This window comes from Dipodomys merriami, unplaced genomic scaffold, assembly GCF_024711535.1.
Source record: "Dipodomys merriami isolate MVZ:Mamm:240054 unplaced genomic scaffold, mDipMer1.0.p SCAF_4, whole genome shotgun sequence".
Classification (NCBI taxonomy): domain Eukaryota; kingdom Metazoa; phylum Chordata; class Mammalia; order Rodentia; family Heteromyidae; genus Dipodomys; species Dipodomys merriami.
In genome coordinates this window covers 95,495,033-95,518,642 of record NW_027205603.1, presented here as the reverse complement: position 1 = coordinate 95,518,642, position 23,610 = coordinate 95,495,033, and the positions used below count along the sequence as shown (strand labels likewise).

General features: G+C 57.6%; 1 protein-coding gene across 1 annotated transcript; it reads right to left on the bottom strand.

The window, feature by feature from the left end:
• Positions 1–31: 31 nt before the first annotated feature.
• On the bottom strand, positions 32–22,583 carry LOC138806104 (protein phosphatase 1 regulatory subunit 16A-like). The gene is made up of 11 exons (XM_069991655.1): positions 22,458–22,583; positions 7,226–8,146; positions 4,935–5,005; positions 4,722–4,867; positions 3,886–3,989; positions 3,695–3,819; positions 3,472–3,597; positions 3,325–3,400; positions 3,118–3,247; positions 918–1,083; positions 32–665 (listed from the first exon to the last, which is right to left on the bottom strand). Exons 2-11 carry the CDS (start codon positions 7,482–7,484, stop codon positions 288–290), a joined length of 1,581 nt encoding a protein of 526 aa, XP_069847756.1. The 5' UTR covers positions 7,485–8,146; positions 22,458–22,583; the 3' UTR covers positions 32–287.
• Positions 22,584–23,610: the final 1,027 nt, after the last annotated feature.

Genomic DNA, 23,610 nt, shown 5'->3' with positions numbered 1-23,610 from the left:
CCTGCCCCTCCCCAGAGACACACAGGAAGGCTCGGGGGTAGGCAGCCTTTATCAAGTCTCAGGACAAACGGCCTTTGCGGCCTTCGAGCCCACAGGTCCATCCCTGAGAGGGCAGTGGGAGCCAGGAGAGGCGCTGTGCTGGCTGTCCCCTGCAGCACCAGGGGACGCCCCCCCAGGGGGGGCTCCAGAGCAGCGGCCGGGGTTCCTCCCGGGGGGCTCCAGAGCAGCACCAGGGGACGTCCCCCCCGGGGGGCTCCAGAGCAGTGGCCGGGGAGTCCCTCACCCCCTCACATGAGCAGACAACATGGCCTCTTCTCCACAGGAGCCTCCTCGGAGGGGGCTGTGAGCCTGAGCAGAGGTGGGTCCCCCACGGCCCTGGGGCCACCATCAGGCTGAGAGTTCTCAGAGTCCTGCAGGCTGACCACGGGGACCTGAGGCCCCTCGGAGGTTGGCCGCTGCAGCTTGGCAGCAGCTCGCTGACGCTTGAGCTGTGCCAGGGTGTGGTGAGCCCTGTCCCGGACAGCGGCGTCAGGAGCGGTACTCTCCAGTGGGCTCAGCTGGTAGGATACACTCCGGTCCAGCCTCTTGGAGTACAGGTGCCTTCCTGGGGGGAGCCCTGCACGGCCATTGTGTGTCCCGGCCGGCTTGGGGTCCTTAGGGTCCTCCTGTGGGCAAAGCCAGGGCCTCAGAGGCCATGAGGAGGTGGTACCCCTCACCTGCCCCAGCCTCGGGTCTCCAGGAGGGATGGAGTGGACATGGAGGGGTGGTAGGCTGGTCAGCAGCAGCCACCTCTGGGGCACACCAGCCCCTCTGGAATGCAAGGCCACAGTCCTCCACAAGGGGCCAGTACCGCCAGACCACAGCCAGGCGGACGCCAAGCTCTCCCCGCAGCCGCAGGGCAGATGTCCAGCGCTCACCTCTGGGTGCTGCAGGCGGAGCTCAGCGTCTGTCTGACGGTCCTCGTCTTCCTCAGGTGACTCAGGACTGGTGGGTGGTGGCTGCCGCCACACAATGGCCTCCTGGGCATGTTCCTTGCGGTACAGGTTTGTGCGCTGGGTCAGGCTCACTCGCCTTACCACTTTCCTGGGTGGGAAGGAGACAGGAAAGGGTAGGAGAGGTCACAGCTTCCTGGGAGTGCTTCTGGGGCTCACAGGTATGCAGGGGGGGGGGAGAGGCAGTCAAGGGAGGAAGGTGCTCAGGGGGAGGAGGCAGTCGGGGGAGGAGGCAGTGGGGGGAGGGTGGTCAGGGGGGAGGAGGCAGCAGGGGGGGTCAGGGGGGAGGAGGCAGCAGGGGGGGTCAGGGGGGAGGAGGCAGTCGGGGGAGGAGGCAGTGGAGGGAGGCAGTGGGGGGAGGTCAGGGGGAGGAGGCAGTGGGGGGAGGAGGCAGGGGGAGGAGGCAGGGGGAGGAGGCAGGGGGAGGAGGCAGGGGGAGGAGGCAGTGGGGGGAGGAGGCAGTGGGGGGAGGCAGTGGGGGGGAGGCAGTGGGGGGAGGCAGGGGGAGGAGGCAGTGGGGGGAGGCAGTGGGGGGAGGTCAGGGGGAGGAGGCAGTGGGGGGAGGCAGGGGGAGGTCAGGGGGAGGAGGCAGTGGGAGGAGGCAGGGGGAGGTCAGGGGGAGGAGGCAGTGGGGGGAGGTCAGGGGGAGGAGGCAGTGGGGGGAGGCAGGGGGAGGTCAGGGGGAGGAGGCAGTGGGGGGAGGTCAGGGGGAGGAGGCAGTGGGGGGAGGTCAGGGGGGGAGGCAGTGGGGGGAGGTCGGGGGGGAGGCAGGGGGAGGAGGCAGTGGGGGAAGGCAGGGGGAGGAGGCAGTGGGGGGAGGAGGCAGTGGGGGGAGGAGGCAGTGGGGGGAGGAGGCAGTGGGGGGAGGCAGTGGGGGGAGGAGGCAGTGGGGGGAGGAGGCAGTGGGGGGAGGAGGCAGTGGGGAGGAGGCAGTGGGGGGAGGCAGGGGGGGGAGGAGGCAGTGGGAGGAGGCAGTGGGGGGAGGTCGGGGGGGAGGCAGTGGGGGGAGGAGGCAGTGGGGGGAGGAGGCAGTGGGGGGAGGAGGCAGGGGGGGAGGTCAGGGGGAGGAGGCAGTGGGGGGAGGTCAGGGGGAGGAGGCAGTGGGGGGAGGCAGTGGGGGGAGGAGGCAGTGGGGGGAGGTCGGGGGGGGAGGCAGTGGGGGGAGGAGGCAGTGGGGGGAGGAGGCAGGGGGAGGAGGCAGTGGGGGGAGGTCAGGGGGGGAGGCAGTGGGGGGAGGAGGCAGTGGGGGGAGGAGGCAGGGGGAGGAGGCAGTGGGGGGAGGTCAGGGGGGGAGGCAGTGGGGGGAGGAGGCAGTGGGGGGAGGAGGCAGGGGGAGGAGGCAGTGGGGGGAGGTCAGGGGGAGGAGGCAGTGGGGGGAGGTCAGGGGGAGGAGGCAGTGGGGGGAGGTCAGGGGGAGGAGGCAGTGGGGGGAGGTCAGGGGGGGAGGCAGTGGGGGGAGGAGGCAGTGGGGAGGAGGCAGGGGGAGGAGGCAGTGGGGGGAGGTCAGGGGGGGAGGCAGTGGGGGGAGGAGGCAGTGGGGGGAGGAGGCAGTGGGGGGAGGTCAGGGGGGGAGGCAGTGGGGGGAGGAGGCAGTGGGGGGAGGAGGCAGGGGGAGGAGGCAGTGGGGGGAGGAGGCAGGGGGAGGAGGCAGTGGGGGGAGGTCAGGGGGGGAGGCAGTGGGGGGAGGAGGCAGTGGGGGGAGGAGGCAGTGGGGGGAGGTCAGGGGGGGAGGCAGTGGGGGGAGGAGGCAGTGGGGAGGAGGCAGGGGGAGGAGGCAGTGGGGGGAGGTCAGAGGGGGAGGCAGTGGGGGGAGGAGGCAGTGGGGGGAGGAGGCAGTGGGGGGAGGAGGCAGTGGGGAGGAGGCAGTGGGGGGAGGCAGTGGGGAGGAGGCAGTGGGGGGAGGCAGTGGGGGGAGGCAGTGGGGGGAGGTCAGGGGGGGAGGCAGTGGGGGGAGGAGGCAGTGGGGGGAGGAGGCAGTGGGGGGAGGAGGCAGTGGGGGGAGGTCAGGGGGAGGAGGCAGGGGGAGGAGGTCAGGGGGAGGAGGCAGGGGGAGGAGGCAGTAGGGGGTGTCGTCAGGGGAGGCGGCAGGCAGGGAGGAGGGCAGCGTCTGCCCTGGGAGGCTCACCCGCGGCTGCCTGCACTGGAGGTCCGCCGGCGCAGCAGGGAGCGCTGCCGGCCCTGGGCTCGAAGGAGTGCGTCCTGCTTGTGCTTCAGCTCCAGGAGTTTCGCCCTCACCTCCTCGTCCCCACACAGGTCTGAGGAAAGGAGGTGGAGGTCACAGGCGCCCCTCCCCTCTCGTCCGCCCCTTGGTAGCGGCAGGCCTCACACTCACCAAGGGGTGTCTCATCCAGCAGCGACTTTCCATTCAGGTCGGCGCCGAGCGCCACCAGCAGCTCCACCAGCTGCACCTGCGGGCAGCGGGGCTCTGCTGAGGGCTCGGGCAGGGCGGGGCGACCCACCTGCCTGTGGCGGCACTCACCTGGCCCCAGTACGCTGCGGCGTGCAGTGGCTCCCAGCCATCCTGGTCCTTGGCGCTCAGGCTGGCTCCGTGCTCCAGCAGCAGGGCAGCTGCCTCACTGAACCCGTTAGCAGCAGCGATGTGCAGCTGCAGAAAGGCCACCCAGCCTTGAACTCTGGCCCCACAGCCCTCTGCAGAAAGCACCCACCCAGGGCCAGACCCCTCCACGTGGCCAGGTCCTCACCAGCGTGGCCCCGTTATCCAGGGGCTCATTGAGGTCAGCCCCAGCATGCAGCAGACTCTGGAGGTCATCCAGCATGTGAAGCTCTGGCACTGCCCGGGCCTCCTCAATGCTCTCTTGGGTGATACCTAGGGGGCAGCAGGCTCAGAGAGAGGCTGCTGGGGCCCACCCCGGCACAGACAGAGCGCACTCACCGCGGTTAGCCATGGCTGTCTCCAGGCAGTCCAGAGTCTGCTCATCCTCACACAGGTCGTAAGGCATGTTTCCATCAGTGTTTACTGCCAGGAGATCCGCACCCCTGTGGGGCAGACAGACAGGCCCCCCATTCAGAGCCCAGCCCTGTCAGCAGGTTCTCCCTCTGCAGAGGCCTAGGCTTCCAATGTCCTGGGGAGGCAGGTGATAGAGGAGGAGGCCACCCAGCAGCCCTAGATCCTGTCCTTCATCCAGACAGCCCATCCTGCCATCTCTACTCATCCGGGCCCCAGGCTCCCGGGACCCATCTGGGACCGGCCCCAAGTACAGCGGATGCACCTACACGGTATGCAGGGCCTGAGGGACAATAGGGCTGGAGCTGTCTGGGGTTTGAAGCTCACTGCTTGCTGTCGGCTGGGAGCCAAAGGGCCTGCCAACCCGCCCTTTACCCCCAGCCCGCTGCGGAGGCGCTGGGGAGAGGCAGGGTTACAGGAAGGCTCCTGAAGCCCCCAGTCTCCTCTGCTCTCCATCTCTCCTACTTGAGTTCAGGGCTTCGCCTGTGCCCAGGCTCCTTCTCCCAGACTTCACTCTCTCTCCTCCCTTAGCGATCCCACTTTCAGCACTCACCAGCATGGCACTTCTCCATGTGGACCCCAGACTGGTCCTCAGGCCAGAGCGGGAGGCCAGCCTGCCAGGCAGGACCCTGACCACACTGAGCATTCCCGCCACCCCGGAGCCCCAGGCGGGATCAGCAGATAAGTGGGAGCATCACAGAAGGACCACCTGAGAAGCTATCTGTGTTGAAGGCCCTTCTTGACAGGCCCCATGCAGGCCCTACCTGGAGATGAGGAGCTCCACAAGATGCAGGTGGCCACAGGTGGCTGCGGCGTGCAGCGGCGTCCAGCACTCACTGTCTCGAGCATTAACGTCAGCCCCGGCTTCCAGGAGCTGCTGCACCATCTCTTGAAAGTCATCGATGCAGCACTGCAAACAAGCACCCTGAGCACCAGAGCCTGGCCGACTCCCCGCCCCCCGCCCCACACGGGCTGACCTGGTGCAGCGCCGTCAGGCCGTCTTCGTTGGCCAGGTCAGGGCTGACCCCACTCTTGAGGAGCTGGAGGACTACAAGAAGGGTGAGGGGGAGAGGTGAGGGGGGAGGTGAGGGGGGAGGTGAGGGGGGAGGTGAGGCCGGGGGAGGTGAGGCGGGGGGAGGTGAGGCAGGGGGGAGGTGAGGCAAGGGGGAGGTGAGGGGGGGAGGTGAAGAGGGGGGAAGGTGGGGGGGAAGGTGAGGGGGGAGGTGAAAGGGGGAGGTGAGGGGGGAGGTGAGGGGGAGAAGGTGAGGCGGGGGAGGTGAGGCGGGGGGAGGTGGGGGGGGAGGTGAAGGGGGGAGGTGAGGGAGGAGGTGAGGGGGAGGAGGTGAGGGGGGAGGTGAGGTGGGGGAGGTGAGGCGGGGGGAGGTGAGGTGGGGGAGGTGAGGTGGGGGGAGGTGAGGTGGGGGAGGTGAAGGGGGGGAGGTGAGGTGGGGGAGGTGAGGCGGGGGAGGTAAGGGGGGGAGGTGAAGAGGGGGGAAGGTGGGGGGGAAGGTGAGGGGGGAGGTGAAAGGGGGAGGTGAGGGGGGAGGTGAGGGGGAGAAGGTGAGGCGGGGGGAGGTGAGGCGGGGGGAGGTGAGGCAGGGGGGAGGTGGGGGGGGAGGTGAAGGGGGGAGGTGAGGGAGGAGGTGAGGGGGAGGAGGTGAGGGGGGAGGTGAGGTGGGGGAGGTGAGGCGGGGGAGGTGAAGGGGGGGAGGTGAGGCAGGGAGGTGAGGCAGGGAGGTGGGCAGGGAGGTGAGGTGGGGGAGGTGAGGCGGGGGAGGTGAAGGGGGGGAGGTGAGGCGGAGGAAGGTGAAGAGGGGGGGAAGTGAGGCAGGGAGGTGAGGTGGGGGAGGTGAGGGGAGGGAGGTGAGGGGAGGGAGGTGAGGGGTGGGAGGTGAGGTGGTGGGAGGGGAGGGGAGGGAGGTGAGGCGGGGGAGGTGAGGGGGGGAGATGAGGGGAGGGAGGTGAGGTGGGGGAGGTGAGGCGGGGGGAGGTGAGGTGGGGGAGGTGAGGCGGGGAGGTGAGGGGAGGGAGGTGAGGTGGGGGGAGGGGAGGCGGGGGAGGGGAGGTGGGGGAGGGGAGGCGGGGGAGGGGAGGGGGAGGGAGGTGAGGTGGGGGAGGGGAGGTGGGGGAGGGGAGGGGGAGGGAGGGGAGGTGGGGGAGGGGAGGCGGGGGGAGGGGAGGCGGGGGGAGGTGAGGTGGGGGAGGGGAGGGGAGGGAGGTGAGGTGGTGGGAGGTGAGATGGGGAGGGGAGGTGGGGGAGGGGAGGCGGGGGGAGGGGAGGGGAGGGAGGGGAGGTGGGGGGAGGGGAGGTGGGGGGAGGGGAGGCGGAGATGGGGAAGGGAGGGGGGTGGAGGTGCCCCCGAGGGGAGTGTGACCACCAACTCAGACCCAGAACAGGCCTCCTGCGGCAGCTGCCAGCAGTACCACAGGTCACTGCCCACCCCTGCTGCTGCGGCCGGCCCCACACAGGGCCCATCCTCATCCTCTCCTCTTAACACATCATCCCCCATCCCTCAGGCCCCTCAAGATGCCTCACCTCAGGCTCAGCTCTGGTCAAGGTGGCATAGAGCAGGACACACCTTTCTTCCCACAGTTCCCTAAGCCTGGCGCACAGCTCACCCACGTTCCTCCCTCCGCCCCCGGCCGCCTCTAGGCCTCTCGGAAGGGCTGCTGGCCAGGCACTGCCCTCTCCTCACACTCTGTCCCGGAGGGAAGAAAGAAGGGCAAAGGACACCAGGACCCGTTCGTCCTGGCCCCAGGTCCTTGTACACAGGGGACCTGCAAGCCTGGGAATGGAGGGGCAACAGGGCCTGTCAGATCACGCCTGTCATTGGGCTAGGAAGGTTCCAACATGGAGGAAAGAGCCAGAGGTAGTGCCTGGAGCAAAAGCAACCAATGTGTGTGTTCTGGGCCTCACCCTGGCCTGACCAGCCTACCCAATTCAGCCTCTGGAGGTATTACCAACCCACTCTACCAATGCGCCGATCCAGGCACACAGGGGCTGGGCCTCAGGCAGAAGGCCATGAGGGCCACCAGCTAAGCCAAGCACTGGAGTCTTTCTAAAGGATCCTCTGCCGCCTGGCCCTGCCAACCCCATCTACCTCACACTGTGACCTGTACTGTCCCGCCACAGGGCAGCTGTCTAAGGGAGGGACTTGGGACTTCCTGTGGCTGGATCCCAGGATCTGCACAGGCCTAGGTCCAATTCCGGCCCGAGGCGGGATGGGGTGGCGCTCAGATGGTACGAGTGCCCACTGTGCACACTCACCTTCCTCCAGGTCGCTCCGGGCAGCAGCCTCCAGAAGGACGACACTGGGAGGGAAGAGAACCTGCTTCTGCTGGCCCTGGCCAGCTGCCTCCTTCTGGGACTGCTGGCCAGGGCCCTTCCTGCCCTGGGCCTCCCTCTCAGCCTGGGCCCACAGCTTCACCTGCTGGGCACGGCGCTTCTGGGCATGTTTGAGCCGCTCCTGGGTGCTCATCCTGCCCACCATGGGCATCTCTGCCAGCAGCTCCAGGTGCTCGGCCATGGTGGGAGACGTCTGCCCACAGGACTTCTTGGGGCAACTCAGTGGGGGATTTGGGGGCCAGGCTGGGCCTGAGGGGTGGGGCAGCTGGCTGAACTGGCACCCTTGGGGGCATCCCCTTTCCAAGGCTTGGTGCCCTTTGCCCTGGCAAGGCTGGGTCAGGAGGCCCTACGCTGTACCCAGGTCCAGCACAGCCCGGGCGAGGAGGGCGTGGGGGTGGTGCGGCCGTTCCCGTTCCCCAGGCAAGCCTGACGTCTCAGCTGCTCAGCCAGCAGGGCTGTGCACCTGCAACTCCTCTCCTCCTTCCTGGGGTCAGGGTGCACAGCTTTTAGGAAGTGGCCCTAAGACCTGGGAGGCTTCAGTCCAAGCTCTGAAGCAAATTACCCAGATAACAAAGCTCCAGCTTCCTGGCCTTCTGCCAGAGGAAGGGAGGGCAGAGGCAATCAACTGCTAGGCCCCTGAGGGCCGCTGGGAGCCTGCTCTGCTCCCATGCCCGCCCCTTCCTATGGTCTTCCAATCAGCACATTAGAACTAATGAGGTGTGGCTGAAGAAAATGAGGCTGGGGCCAGCACCAGCTCCCAGTGTCCAGGGTAGCAAGGGAGCAGAGGGGCCACGGAGCTCGCCGACATGTCTGGGGGAGCCGCCCCTTCCAGCAGCCGCACACCTGAGGAGTAAACAAGGAAGCATATCAAGGCCGGCTCACGGGCAGGGCAGGTGAGCTCCGGTGAACCCTGGCTCCTGCATCTCAGCGTCTTGCCCTATGTGCAATTTACCCCCTGCCAACACAGCACACACCCAGGGAAGGGCAAAAAGGGCCTATCAGCCCTCTCCCCCTTCCAGACTGTGTTGCAGGCTGCACAACTGGACAGCAGAACTAGGACTTCCCAGCCCCATGGAGCTGTCCCCCAGGGCCAGCTGGACTGGACAAAATCTCCTTTTTGGATTTTGCTGGGATAGCCCAAGGGCATGGCCGACGCCACCTTCTGGGTCTTCACCCATCACCGGCTCCTCATTGAGATGCCAGCCACTCAGGACTTCCGCCATCCTTGGCTGCACTAAAAGCTGCACTTGTATTAACACTGGTGCAGGTGACCCACCTGTCATGAGGTAGGTGAGAAACAACCGTACCCTACCCAGCACCCAGAAGGAGTCACCAGATCTGTAGGAGGCAGGGCCGTGCTGTATCCAGGCCAAGCCCACGTCTCCTCTGAGTAGGCCACATCAGTCCTTTCAGGTTCCTCCCGACACTGGAGCCACTCTTCACAGCTTACCCTGCCTGGACTGAGTGCCCTGTGTGTCCAGTGTGAGGCTACTTGGGTGCCCAGTATGAAGCTACTTGGGGTCAAGACATGCAAGGGCGCCGGGCGCTGGTGGCTCACACCTGTCATCCTAGCTACTCAGGAGGCTGAGATCTGAGGATCGTGGTTCAAAGCCAGCCCGGGCAGGAAAGACCGTGAGACTCCTATCTCCAATAAACCACCAGAAAACCGGAAGTGGCGCTGTGGCTCAAGTGGTAGAGCGCTCGCCTTGAGCTGAAGAGCTGAGGGACAGCGCCCAGGCCCAGAGTTCAAGCCCCACAATCGACAAAAAAAAAAAAAGAGAAGACTTACCTGGGCCATTAAGACATAAGATATAGTAGCTGGCTCAGCAGAATCCTACCAAATGGCCACCACACCACACTGGCCAAGAGAAGGGCTGAGCAGGGCCTCTGCTGCCCCAAGCCTCCCCGGAATGTCAAGCTGAGAATCTAGGTGATCTAGGATGCTTTCAGCTTCAAGACTGGGGGAGCTACATCAGGATGCAGGATCCCATAGGGAGGAAGCGCCCGGAAGGACACTGGCCCCACCTCTACCCGTTTTAGCCACCCCTGGGCTGACCCACACTGCAGAGAAACATACTGCTCTGTGACTCCTCGACAAAGCCGACCTCTGTCAAAGGACAGCAGCAGCCCAGGCCCCACACTCAACCCAGCTGACTGCCACGGTCTCCAACAACAGCCATGCCTAAGCCCATAACTGTCCTGTTAGCCATCCACCATAATGCCTCAAGGCATGCACAATACCGCTAAAGCCCAGCAGCAGGAAGCTGCAAGGGCCTTAGATCACTTTAGCCACACAGAAGCGGTGACAAACGATAGGTAGAAGAGTATGCTGTCCAGACAGAAGACAGAAGAACTAAGGGGCATGGAGGGAAGACACTGAGAAAAGCCAAGGTGGGACAGGAGCCGGGGCGCCCTCTACAGGCCAGACCTGAAATGTACCCTTCCACATACCTCTACCACCTCTTTCTGGGAGCTTCCTACTAAAATCCATTCAGCACACAGGACAGACAGGGCAAACAGCAGCAGCACTCAGATATGAAGAGAGCCTCCTGCCTCTAGCTGAGTATCACAGGTCGACCGCATGACAACACAGGGGGCCACGCTGGGCAGCTGACAAAGTAATCCCTGTGGGGACCAAGGATCCCAGCCATTCAGGGGACTTTACTGGAATTGATTTCTGTAACTTACAACCAGAAGAGTTTATCTTGTTTACAATACCAGTCAGTAAAAAAAGTGGGAGTCTCAACCAGGCAATGGTGGCTTACGCCTGTAATTCTAGCTACTCAGTAAGCTAAGATTGAGGATCGTGGTTCAAAGCCAGTTTAGGCAGGAGAGTCTGAGACTTACCTCACAAGAAGTGGGCTGGAGGCATCGATCAAGTGACAGAGCACTAGCAGAGCAAGCAAGCAAAGCAAGTAGTGCCCTGAGTTCAAATTCCAATACTTTAGGAGGGAAAAATGAAATAAGAATATGCAGGGACCAGGGGTGTACTCTGTGGTCCCCATTCAGGAAGGTCACCCAAGCCCAACAATTTTCAAGACCAGCCTGGAAAGCATAACAAGAGCCTGTTTCTAAACAGCTCAGCACACAGCGATTTACACCTATAATCTTAGCATCATGGAAAAATCCCAGTTCAAAATCAACCCTGACAGACAAATCTGAGAAACTCTTTTGTTTTTGTCAGTCATGGGCTTGAACTCTGGGCCTAGGCATTGTCCCTGAGCTCTTCAGCTCAAGGCAAGCGTTCTACCACTTGAGCCACGGCGCCACTTCCGGTTTTCTGGTTGTTTATTGGAGATAAGAGTCTCATGGACTTTCCTACCTGGGCTGGTTTTAAACCAAAATCCTCAGATCTCGACTTTCTGAGTAGCTAGGATTACAGGCCACCAGCGCCCAGCTGAGAAACTCCTATAATCAATTACCCATCAAAAAGCTGGGACTGGACAGGTGACTCTAGTGACCAGAGAATGTGAGATCCTGAGTTCAAATCCCAGTACAAGAACCATCAAAGGAGCCGGGCGCTGGTGGCTCACGCCTGTAATCCTAGCTACTCAGGAGGCTGAGATCTGAGGATTGCGGTTCAAAGCCAGCCCGGGCAGGAGAGACCGTGAGACTCCTATCTCCAATAAACCACCAGAAAACCGGAAGTGGCGCTGTAGCTCAAGTGGTAGAGCACTCGCCTTGAGCTGAAGAGCTGAGGGACAGCGCCCAGGCCCAGAGTTCAAGCCCCACAGCCGACCAAAAAAAAATAAAAATAAAATAAGAACCATCAAAGGGAGAGTGAGCCTTGCCTAGGCTGCAATAGGCACTGGATTTAATCTCCAGCACAACACACACAAAGAACAACAATGACAGGACACCACCGGTGGCTCACGTCAGTAATCCTAGCTACTCAGGAGAGTAGCTGAGATCTGAGGATTGCAGTTCGAAGCCAGCCCCAGCAGGAAAGGCCATAAGATTCATCTCTAAGCCGGATGCTGGTGGCTCATGCCTGTAATCCTAGCTACTCAGGAGGCTGAGATCTAAGGATCGTGGTTCAAAGCCAGCCCAGGCAGGAAAGTTCGTGAGACTCTTATCTCCAATAAACCACTAGAAAACCGAAGTGGTGCTGTGGCTCAAGCGGTAGAGCGCTTGCCTTGGGCTGAAGAGCACAGGGACAGCGCCCAAAACCAGAGTTCAAGCCCCACGACTGACAAAAAAAAAAAAAAAAGGATTCATCTCTAATAAACGACACAGAAAAAGCCAGAAGTGGTGCTGTGGCTCAAATAATAGAGCACTAATCTGTGTTCAAGTCACAAGATTGGTGAAAGAAAAGCAAGAAAAGAGAGGAAGGAACGAAGGAAGGAAGGAAGGCAGGCAGGCAGGCAGGCAGGCAAGAAATAACAACATAGGTCCTAGGAATGTGGCTTAGTGGTAGAGTGCTTGGCTAGCATGCATAAAGCCCTCGATTCAATTCCCCAGTACCACACAGAAAAAGCCAGAAGTGGTGCTGTGGCTCAAGTGGTAGAGTGCTAGCTTTGAGCAAATGAAGCTCAGGGACAGCGCCCAGGCCCTGAGTTCAAGCCCCAGGACTGGCAAAAAATAAATAAGTAATAACAACAGACATTTATATTTGCATAAAAAAAAAAAGCTAAGAAAGGCTAAAGGTAGGGGCAGGAGAGTGGGAGAAGGACTTGTGCTGGAGCACAAGCTGAACTTTTTGAACCTGGACCATGAAGGGAGACTGCTCTCATTACAAACTACAAAAGAGCCCTGTTCTAGGCAGACATGAGGTGTCATTGTAGAGGCCTAAGACTGGCGCCAGAGGAGGAAAAGCACACACTAACTTCCAGCCTGGGGGTCAAGAGAAGTAATACAGAAGGGCCAAGGCCACACAGAGCCACACCGATCATGCATGTCTTCCATCTCCACACTCCCAGGGAGATGACAAGACAGGGCACGCCACCCCACAGCAGGGAGTACACAGTCCAGGGAAACGGCAGAAGGCAAGAGTCACAGGCCTGAGGAGCAACAGGTGGCCAAATGCCAGGAAGACCGACAGAGCAGCCCCGAGAAGCAGGACTGTGTCCAGAGAGGTCCAAAGAGAACGGGCGTGAGTAGTTAGCAGGAATGTAAACAGAGCCCAAAGAGGTCCTGTAGGAAGCTGTGGTGGCAAGGAGGGTCCCTGAGCCCGGGCAGCCATAGGAGATCTACCTAAACCAGCGGGAAACAGTGCAAGGCCCTCCTCACTCCTCACAGCAAAGTAACCTTGTCAGCACACACACGGCCCAACATTAGAAAACCACAGAGCATAAGAGCGATGGTAGAAGATGTTCTATAATCCTAGCACAGAGGGAAGCCTTTTTAAACATGACATGAAACTCAGAAACCAAAGGAAAAAAGCTGACAAATCCAACTACACTTAATTTTCAAACACATTGTAAAACATAAATAAAACCCACAATGGGGCTGGGAAAGTGGCTCAGTGGTAGAGCGCTTGCCTTGCATGCATGAGGCCCTGGGTTCAATTCCTCAGCACCACATAAGCAGAAAAAAAAAAGCCAGAAGTGGCGCTGTGGCTCAAGTGGTAGAGCACTAGCCTTGAGCTGAAGAGCTGAGAGACAGCGCCCAGGCCCAGAGTTCAGGCCCACGACCAGACCCAAAAAAATAAATAAATAAAATAAAAACCCACAATGTTGGAAGACAGTGGCCAGCTGGACATTTACAATGGCTAAGACTGACGACCCTCAGTCAGTGCAGAGGTAATGGGTTGATGACACAGACCCCAGGGAGCTGACAGCAGGTACTCCCTTTCCCAGAGCTTACACATAGGATGCATACTGAACTCGGATCAGACAGCATACATGGAGGCTTTGTCCAGTCAGTGCCCTCCCTGCCCCTGAGGCAGGAGGGCTCCTACACGTACCTACAGCACAGGTGAGACTGGAGATCTCAGACACCAAGACTCTCCCAGACCTGCATAAGGGGTAGAAGCCTACGGAGAACTTGGGGGGGGGGGGCAGGCTTCTGACCACAACCTTCAAAGCTTCCTTTGGGTTTCAGCCAACCACAAGCCAGCCTCACACCCTTTCCTGCACAAGCTAATTCCTTTCTTGTTGCTTACTAAGGCTACAGGGCCCTGTTCGTTCGTTCCTTTCCCCAGGAGTCCCACCAGATAGGACTGAGTTCCTATCCAGCTGAATTCCTGCCATCTAAGCACTCTTATGGATGACCCTACATGTCCCTACCACTTCTCAGCCTTGACCTCTTCTTGCTAATGACCTTATCTGTCCTATCTACACCCTCTACCCAGTCACCAAAGTAGCTGCCCCCATTCCAACATCTCAATCTAACTCTGCCATTTGCTACTCTTGGGACTCTGATCACAACCCCAACACCCCAGCTGTCCTCCACACTGTGCTGCTGCCTCCCACCCACCCCCAGCTTCAGCTCTGTGCTCTCTGCCCCTTCACAGCAGAGCTGGAGGCGCAACTCTCCCTCTGCTGGACCACTCCTGCTGATGGCCCTAATGATGCAGAACTCTCAGTCCAGGGTATACAAGGTCAAGCCGGAAATGGCACCATGGCTTCTCCCTGGCAATCCCACAGGGGGCCAGCCTCCCATGTTCTGAAAACACTGCCCTGTGGAAAGACCTGCTGGGAGCCACCATGGCCTCCTACCTTAGAACCTACAGAGTACAGTCCAGGCTGGCAGGTTAACTACAGCCCGAGACAGTCAGAACCAGTCAAGAGCAAGGCATCCTCACACCCCCACTGGCTGTTTAGGGGACTACTGAAGTTGTTTAAAGCCACTGCCCTTAGGCCAATCTCTAAAGCAACAATATGAATGAGGGCTCTGTGTCCACACCCTCTCTATTGTGGGGTCAGCCACTCAGCACCAGATTCCATAGCATTCCCAGTAATTGAGCCCAATGCCTGTCCACCCATGTGGGCCCGTCATGGAGCCTATCTTGCAGACTGCTAATTCCTGTTCATCCTCTGGTCTCAGCTATCCTCCGGACCTTCGCCTGAGGCTCAGGTTTTCCTGGCACAAGCAAGAAAGCTGTTATGAAATGGAAACCTTCTTCTGTTTCCGACCTACAAAAATAAGCTGTCGTTTAGCTCCTATGATGAGGGAGAACCCCACGACAGCTACACATTTGCAGCCAGAGATGTGAGGCCATACGTACAGGGGACGGCTCTCAAAGCAACTTCTTCAGGAGCAGAAAATCTAGAAAGGTTTCTCCTCAGAAATCAGGAGAAGCTCTGAATCTCCCTCCTTAATTTCCTTTCCTTTTGCTATCTGGCTCTAAAATCTAATAAACTAACTCACAGCCCAGTGTCAGAGGCCTAGGGGCACAAAGGAAAGCAGCTAGGAAGAATGAGCTATCTGCATTTGAAAAGAGATTCAAGGAGAACTGAAGATAAAAGTCAGCCAGAACCTGGAGAGAAAAAGGAGCAAGGGAAGGGAAGTTGTAAAATGGCAACTTCTGGGGGAGCCAGAGCCACACCTCAGGTATTTCTACAGCCCTAAAGGGCCTAGACACCAAGGGTCAGACTTTGAAACAGGTCTGTCAAGTACAACAGTGACAAAATCAACAAAACAAAAGTGAGAGGCTGGGAAGGTGGCTCAGTGGTAGAATACTTGCCTTGGCATGCATGAAGCCCTGGGTTCAATTCCTCAATACCACATACACAGAAAAAGCAGGAAGTGGCACTGGGGCTCAAGTGTTAAGAGTGCTGGCCTTGAGCAAACGAAGCTCAGGGACAGTGCCCAGGCCCTGAGTTCGAATGCCAGGATGTGGGGGGGGGGGCAGAGAAGGGGGGAGATTTGAATTGAGAAAGATGAACTATGGAAGAGATCACACTGATCAAGATACACAATATTTATAAACTTATTTGTTGAACTGCTTAAATATTTTGTTTTGGTCCTGTCATAGGGCCTGAACTCTGGGCCTGGGCACTGTCCCTCAGCTCTTCAGCTCAAGACTAGCGCTCTACCACTTGAGCCACAGCGCCATTCCCAGCTTTTTTCTTTTGGCTTATGTGGTGCTGAAGAATAGAACCCAGGGCCTCATGCATGCAAGGCAAGCACTCTACCACTGAGCCACCTTCCCAGCCCTAAAGATAATTTTTTTTTTAATTGTTTAATTTGCTGATCGATGGCTTATGCCTGTAATCCTAGCTACTCAGGAGGCTGAGATCTGAGCATCACAGTTCAAAGCCAGCCCGGGCAGGAAAGTCTGTGAGACTCTTTTTTTTTTTTTTTTGGTCAGTCGTGGGGCTTGAACTCTGGGCCTGGGTGCTGTCCCTGGGCTCTTTAGCCCAAGGCAAGCGTTCTACTGCTTGAGCCACAGTGCCACTTCCGGTTTGCTAGTGGTTTATTGGAGATAAGAGTCTCACGAACTTTCCTGCCCGGGCTGGCTTTGAACCGAGATCCTCAGATCTCAGCCTCCTGAGTAGCTAGGATTACAGACATGAGCCACCAGCACTCGGCTCCGGCTCCGTGAGACTCTTATCTCCAGTAAGCCACCAGAAAACCAGCAGTGGTGCTATGGTTCAAGTGGCAGAGTGCTCGCCTTGAGCTGAAGAGCTCAGCGACAGTGCCCAGGCCCAGAGTTCAAGCGCCTTGACCAATCAAAAAAAAAAAAAAAAAATCTTTTGAGGGTGATAGTGGGATTGTTCTAACTGAAAGCCCTCTAGCCCACAGGGACCATGACTCCAATCTAGAGGGAGACCTAGGGACCAGGCTATTCCTTGTGGCACAGTTGTGGATGGAAGAGGTTCCCCAGACTTAACACAAGACAGATGGGGTGTACATAACAGACAGTGCCCCTGCAGTCTGTGAGACAACTTCCCACTGCATACACAACGGAAGGCACCCCAAGAAAGGCCTTCACAATTAGCAACTTCCTGGAAAATGGATGGAAGAGCAGGTTGCCAACAGGGTAGAGGTCTGGCCCTAAAAGTCACTAAGGAAAACAGAAAGGAATAGAAGTTGGGCACTAGTGGCTCACACCTGTAATCCTATTCAGGAGGCTGAGATGTGAAGATCACAGTTCAAACCCAGCCTGGGCAGAAAAGTCCAAGAGACTCTTACCTCCAATAAACTACCCCAAATAAGCAGGAATTAGTGGTTGACGCCTGTAATCGTAGCAACTCAAAAAGCAGAGATCTGGATCCTGATTCAAAGCTAGCCCAGGCAAGAAAGTCAGTGAAACTCCATCTCCAGTTACCCACAAAAAAAAACCCTGGAAGTGAGGCTGTAGCTTAAGTGGTAGAGTGCTAGCCTTGAGCAAAAAGCACTCAGGCCAAGAGTTAAAGCCCCAGGACTAGCAATAAACAGGCAAATACTAAAGAAGCCAACCTATCCCCCCCCTCTCTTTTTTTTTCCTGTTTCTGTGTGGGCCCTGGGGTTTGAACTTAGAGCGTCTTATGCTCAGCCTAGAACTCTACCTCTTTTTTTTTTTTTTTTTTGTCTTTTCTTTTTTGGTACTGGGGATTGAACCCAGGACGTTGCACTTGCTAGGCAAGCGCTTTGCCACTGAGCTACAGCCCAGCCCTAGAACTCTACCTCTTGAGCCACAGCTCTACTCCCAGCTTTTCTTTTTCCTTTGGTAGTTTATTGGTGATAAGAGTCTCACAGACTTTCCTACTGGACTGGCTTTGACTGCAATCCCTAGATCTCAGCCTCCAGTGAAGCTAGAATTACAAGCATGAACCAACAGTGCCTGGCTGTTTTTGTTTTTTTAAGCCCTAGCATCAGCATACAAAAAAATTATTTTGAGCTGGGCGCCAGTGGCTCACACCTGTAATCCTAGCTACTCAGGAGGCTGAGATCTGAGGATCATGGTTCAAAGCCAGCCCAGGCAGGAAAGTCCATGAGGCTCTTATCTCCAATAAACCCTAGAAAACCGGAAGTGGCGCTGTAGCTCAAGAGGTAGAGTACTAGCCTTGAGCTGAAGGGCTGAGGGATAGTGCCCAGGCCGAGTTCAAGCCCCATGACAGACAAAAAAAAAAAAAAAAATATCTTGGGACAGCGTCTTACTAAATTGTTCAGACTGGCCTTCAACCTACTACCCTCTTGCTTTAGCTATCTGAGTAACTGGGATTAGAGTAACTAGATGTATAAACATACTTTTTTTTTTTTTTTTTGTGGGTCATGGGGCCTGAACTCTGGGCCTGGGCGCTGTCCCTCAGCTCTTCAGCTCAAGGCTAGTGCTCTACAACTTGAGCCACAGTGCCACTTCCGGTTTTCTGGTGGTTTATTGGAGATAACAGTTTCACGGACTTTCCTGCCTGGGCTGGCTTTATACAGTGATCCATGAGCCACTGGCGCATGGCTCTAACATACCCATTTTGATACTTTAATTTTTGTCTTTCCCCAAATTTAGTATGCAGTCTTGGACATTTTATCTCTCACTATTACAAAGAGAGAGAGAGAGAGAGAGAGAGAGAGAGAGAGAGAGAGAGAGAGAGAGAGAGAGAGAGAGAGAGAGAGAGAGAGAGAGAGAGAGAGTGTGTGTGTGTGTGTGTGTGTGTGTGTGTGTGTGTGTGTGTGTGTGTGTGTGTACGTGCGCACAGGTGCGAGATTTGGGGCTTCTTCCCTTCAAGGTTAGCATTTGAGCCACAGCACCACTTCTCACTTCCGGCTTTTTCTGTTTATATGGTACTAAGAAATCGAAGCCAGGACTTCATGATGCTAGGCAAACACTCTACCACTAAGCCACATTCCCAGCCCTACAAACTTTTTTTGATCACTGCTAGTGTTCTACCACTTGAGTCACCTCTAATTCTGACTTTTTGCTGATTAATTAGATATTAAAGTCTGTTACTATTTTGAACTCTAGGCCTGGGCACTGTCCCTCAGCTCTTCAGCTCAAGGCTAGCGCTCTACTACTGGTGCCACAGTGCCACTTCTGGCTTTTTCTGCTTATGTGGTGCTGAGGAATTGAACCCAGGGCCTCATGCATGCAAGGCAAACACTCTACCAACCACTGAGTCACCTTCCCAGCCGCAAAAAGTCTGTTACATTTAAGCCGAGTGCCGGTGGCTCACGCCTGTAATCCTAGCTAAAGAGGTTAAGATCTGAGGATCATGGTTCAAAGCCAGCCCAGGCAAGGAAAGTCCTTGAGACTCTTATCTCCAATTAACCACCAGAAAACCAAAAGTAGCACTGTGGTTCAAGTGGTAGAGCACTTGCCTTGAGCTGAAGAGCTAAGGGACAGCACCCAGGCCCAGGGTTCAAGACCCATGACTGACCAAAAAAAAAAAAAAGTCTGTTAATATTTGTCTACCTATGCTGGCTTTGAATCTTGCTTCTCAGAACTTAGCATCCCAAATAGCTGGGATTATAGGCATGCACCACTTTCTGAAGGTTATTTTATAGATGGAGTCTCAGGGACTTTTCTGCCAGAGCTGGCTTTAACCTTGATCTTCCAGGTCTTAGTCTCCTGAGAAGGCTAAGATCGGTGTGAGCCACCAATGTCAGTCTTCAAAATAAAATTCTAGCCAAGCACTGGTGGCTCAAGCCTGTAATTCTAGCTACTCAGGAGGCTGAGATCTGAGGATCACGGTTCAAAGCCAACTTGGACAGGAAAGTCTGTGAGACTTTTATCTCCAGTTAACCACCAGAAAACTCGAAGTGGTGATATGGCTCAAGGGGTAGAGTGCTCACCTTGAGCTGGAGAGCTCAGGGACAGCACCCAGGCCCAGACTTTAAGCTCCACAACCGACAAAAAATAATAATAATAAAATAAAGTTCCAAAAGGGCTGAAGATATAAGTCAGAAGTATATCTCTTTCCTAGCATGTGTAAAGCCCTAAGTTCAATCCCCAGCACTAAAAAAATGGCAATATCATAAATGAAAAGGTGGTTTTACTCTAGACACAGGTGGCTCAAGCCTGTAATCCTAGCTACTCAGTAGGCCAAGATCTGAGGATTGAGGTTCAAAACCATCCTAGGCAGAAAAGTACATGAAACGTTTATCTCCAATAAATTACCAAAAAGCCAAAGGTACAGCTGTGACTCAAGTGGTAGGATATCATCAGCCTTGAGCAACAAAAAAACTAAGGGACAGTGTTTAGGCCCTGAGTTTAAGCCCTAGTACCAGAGCATACACACATGCCCCTCCCATAACCCCACATTCTTAGGAACCTACAAAAAAGTCACCAAAAGAGACAGGTATATTTAGCAAAGTTTAGCATATACAGACAATATGCCGAAATCAATTGTATGGATTTGTATTGGCAACAAACAGAAAACTTTAAGAGTATATAATACTGTAGATCACCTCTATAATAATAAAACGTGTGTGTATATTTACATTTATATATAATCTACAATAGTATCACAAAAATATTTTCCTAAAAATGTGGAACCTGCCAGGTGCCTGTGGCTCACACCTGTAATCCTAGCTACTCAGGAGGCTGAGATCTGAGGATCACGGTTCAAGCCAGCCCAGGTGGGAAAGTCTTTGAGACTCTTGTATCCAATAAACCACCAGAAAACTGGAAGTGGTGCTGTGGTTCAAGTGGTAGAGCGCTAGCCTTGAGCTGAAGAGCTGAAGGACAGCGCCCAGGCCCAGAGTTCAAGCCCTACAACAACAACAAAAAAAAATGTGGAGCCTAAACTGACTTCTAACAAATAGGAAGAAACAAAAGGCAAACATAATGGTATAAACCTTCAAGACAGGTCATAAAAGGCAACCCAGCTTCCTGCTCCCTCTCCTTGGAACACTGGGAAACTGGCTGCTGTGTTGTGTATTCAATCACCTATGGGTAGGCAGGTCCACAGGTGAGGAAGCAAGGCCTCATCCACAGAAGCAGAGCAGGGAGCCACCTTTCCTGTCAGCCTTTCAGCCCTGGACAACTATTCTAAGAGCAGCAATGAGATGAAGCCTGACCATTCAGTGAGGCCATTTTTTTATTTAGCCAGTTGGAGGGCTTGAACTCAGGGCCTGGGCACTGTCCCTGAGCTCCATTTGCTCAAGGCTAGCATTCTACCACTTAAGCCACAGCACCACTTTTGGTTTTTTTCTGTGTATGTGGTACTGAGGAATTGAATCCAGGACTTCATGCGTGCTAGGCAAGCACTCTACCACTGTGGCTGCTTTTCCACAAATAGCAGGAAATAGATGTGAAGGAAGCCACGAAGCTGGCAAACCTGGGATATTTATAGAACAGGTTTGAAGCCCTAGTTTATTACATGCATGTCACCCTCAGACCACCCACCTCACAGTGGCTGTTCCTTCTGCTGGGAAAGTTCCCTCACCAGATTACATCTTCATGTCTTCTTTTTTAATTTTTTGGTCAGTTGTGGGGCTTGAATTCAAGGTGTAGGCACTGTCCCTGAGCTCTTTTACTCAAGACTAGCACTCTACCACTTTGAGCCAGAGGGCCACTTTCAGTTTTCTGGTAGTTAATTGGAGATAAGAATCTCACAGGCTTTCCAGCCTGGGATTGCTCTGAACCGAGATCCTCAGATCTCAGTCTCCTGAGTAGCTAGGATTACAGGCATAAGCTACCAGCAGCTGGTTCTGATCACATTTTAAATGTTACCTCCTCGGGCTAGGAAGGTGGTTCAGTGGTAGAGCGCTTGCCTTGCATGCCTGAGGCCCTGGGTTCGATTCCCCAGTATCACATAAGCAAGAAGAAAAAAGCCAGAAGTGGCACTATGGCTCAAGTGGTAGAGCGCTAGCCTTGAGCTGAAGAGCTGAGGGACAGCGCCCAGGCCCAGAGTTCAGGCTCCACGACCGCACCCAAAAATAAAATAAAATAAAATAAATGTTACCTCCTCAACATTCTTCTGTGATTACTTTGTAACTCTCTCACCACATTTTAATTTTTGACATACCATTCAGTATCCTAAGGACAGCTCAGCCCAGTGTCTGCCTCACAGCAAACAATAACTGCTGAATGAACAGGTGATCACTTCATGTACAACCCAGGATGGGACACAAGATACATCAGAGAAAGGCCTCTCTCAGGTGTACATGATTTGGTGCCAGGGACACAGAGGAGGAAGTTCCAAGAGAGGCTGTGAGTGAGGCACTTCAGCAGGTGTATGCAGAGCAAGCACTGGGATGGGGCACATTTAGGGTAGGGCAAGAACCTCGAGGCTGTTACCATATCTTGGGTCACCTGGACTAGGGCTCCTAAACTGCACACAATGGAGACATTACAGCAACCAGCTGCCATAAGATCAGAGGTTCAGGAATCCCTCAGATGCAGCCCCAAAACTGAGCCTAAAGATGCTGGAGCCCCCTTGTTTGGCATCTGCCAGCCCAGGCAATTCTTTAGGAAGAGCAGAATCTAGGGAGATCTGAAGCAGGGGAGGAAGCAGACCAGGAAGAGCCAATCAAGCAGTGTTGGGAGTCAGCACCACGGCCCAGGCCTACCCCAAAACTCTGGAGGCTGAGGCAGAGGATCATGAGCTGGTGGCCTCTGCCAATAGGGAATAGTCCAGGAGTGAGAATGAAGGATGGGCTAACGTCATCACAGAGATGGAGCCTTGGGACAGAGACAGGCAGCTCGCCCCTCAGAGCTCTGAGCACTGATGTGGCATGATGAAAACATGGAGCCAGTGTCTGGGCAGATCTCACCAGGCAACCCAGCTCCGTGGCGGAGCTCTCCAGGCTGAGTAGTACCAGCTCGGCCGCCCTGAAGCAAACTAGGTGGTGTTGCAGAGGCCTAGGCCTTCAGGGAGGCCAGGCAGCCTCAGGGAAAAGAAGCACCCGAGGGGGGGCACCGTCCTGCCAGGGAACACCCGGGAAGCAGGAATGACCCAGGGGACTCACTGCTGGGCTAGGGCCAAGAAAGGGAGGCGCAGGGCTTTGGGGGGGCTGGATGTGCTCGGCGCCCGAGCGCGGGCGAGTCCACACGCACCTCTCTTCTCGGCACTCGTGGGAGTTAACTCCACCATGTTCTGAGCCCAAACCAGGCCAAGAGCCTCTCACAGACCGGTCAGCGCGTCTGGCCTGACCCCACCCACGAGGAGCCCGCGGCCCGCGCCCCGGCGCCCGCGCCACCCGGCCCGCCGTCCCCCGACCCGCCCGCTGCGGGAAACAGCTTCACTGCGGGAGAGCAGAAACGCGGCCTCCGGGTGGCCGCCCAGCTCCCCGCGGGAGCCGCCCGGGGCCCGGCGCCGCCGCCCGCCGCCCGCAGGACGCGCCTCACCTGCAGCTCGCGGGCCGCGCCCCGGCTCAGCCCGGCCGCGGGTCACTCGACCCCGCGCAGCTCCGGGCGCCGCGGGGGCGGACCCCGCTCCCGCCTCACCATGGCAACGCGACACTTCCGACCCGCGCTGTCCCGAGCGGAAGCCGCAATGCCCCGTGGGAGCGGGGGCGTGGCCAGGCTCCGGGGGCGTGGTCAGACTCCGGGGCGGGTCCGGCGGCGCCCTCCTGCCCGGGGCGGGGCCCTCCGCGCCCGGGAGGCGCCGGTCTCTGGCTGCCGGGTCCGCCGCAGTGCGTGGAGTTGCCGCACCTGGCCCCCGGTGGGGCGGGAAGCACATCTGCGAGACGCTCCCGGAAGGGCGTCTGACACGCTGCGCCCAACCTGAGGAGCAGCTCTGAGGGAGGCATCTGGGGTGGCCCGAGGGACGCGGGGGGGACCGCAGAGGGGGAACGCAGAGGGGGGACCGCAGAGGGGGACCGCAGAGGGGGGACCGCAGAGGGGGACCACAGAGGGGGGACCGCAGAGGGGGGACCGCAGAGGGACCGCAGAGGGGGACCGCAGAGGGGGACCGCAGAGGGACCGCAGAGGGACCGCAGAGGGGGGACCGCAGAGGGGGGACCGCAGAGGGGGACCGCAGAGGGACCGCAGAGGGGGACCGCAGAGGGGGGACCGCAGAGGGGGACCGCAGAGGGACCGCAGAGGGACCGCAGAGGGGGGACCGCAGAGGGGGGACCGCAGAGGGGGACCGCAGAGGGGGGACCGCAGAGGGGGACCGCAGAGGGACCGCAGAGGGACCGCAGAGGGGGGACCGCAGAGGGGGACCGCAGAGGGGGGACCGCAGAGGGGGACCGCAGAGGGACCGCAGAGGGACCGCAGAGGGGGACCGCAGAGGGGGACCGCAGAGGGACCGCAGAGGGGGGACAGCAGAGGGGGACCGCAGAGGGGGACCGCAGAGGGGGGACAGCAGAGGGGGACCGCAGAGGGGGGACAGCAGAGGGACCGCAGAGGGACCGCAGAGGGGGGACCGCAGAGGGGGGACAGCAGAGGGACAGCAGAGGGACCGCAGAGGGGGACCGCAGAGGGACCGCAGAGGGGGGACCGCAGAGGGGGGACAGCAGAGGGACCGCAGAGGGGGGACCGCAGAGGGACCGCAGAG

Excerpts from the sequence above, each read along its gene's own strand:
- LOC138806104 (XM_069991655.1), bottom strand. The coding sequence starts at position 7,484 with ATGGCCGAGCACCTGGAGCTGCTGGCAGAGATGCCCATGGTGGGCAGG. Across the intron at positions 5,006-7,225 it reads CCGGAGCGACCTGGAGGAAG|TCCTCCAGCTCCTCAAGAGT; the intron begins GTGAGTGTGCAC and ends CCCTTCTTGTAG. Across the intron at positions 1,084-3,117 it reads TCCAGTGCAGGCAGCCGCGG|GAAAGTGGTAAGGCGAGTGA; the intron begins GTGAGCCTCCCA and ends CTTCCCACCCAG.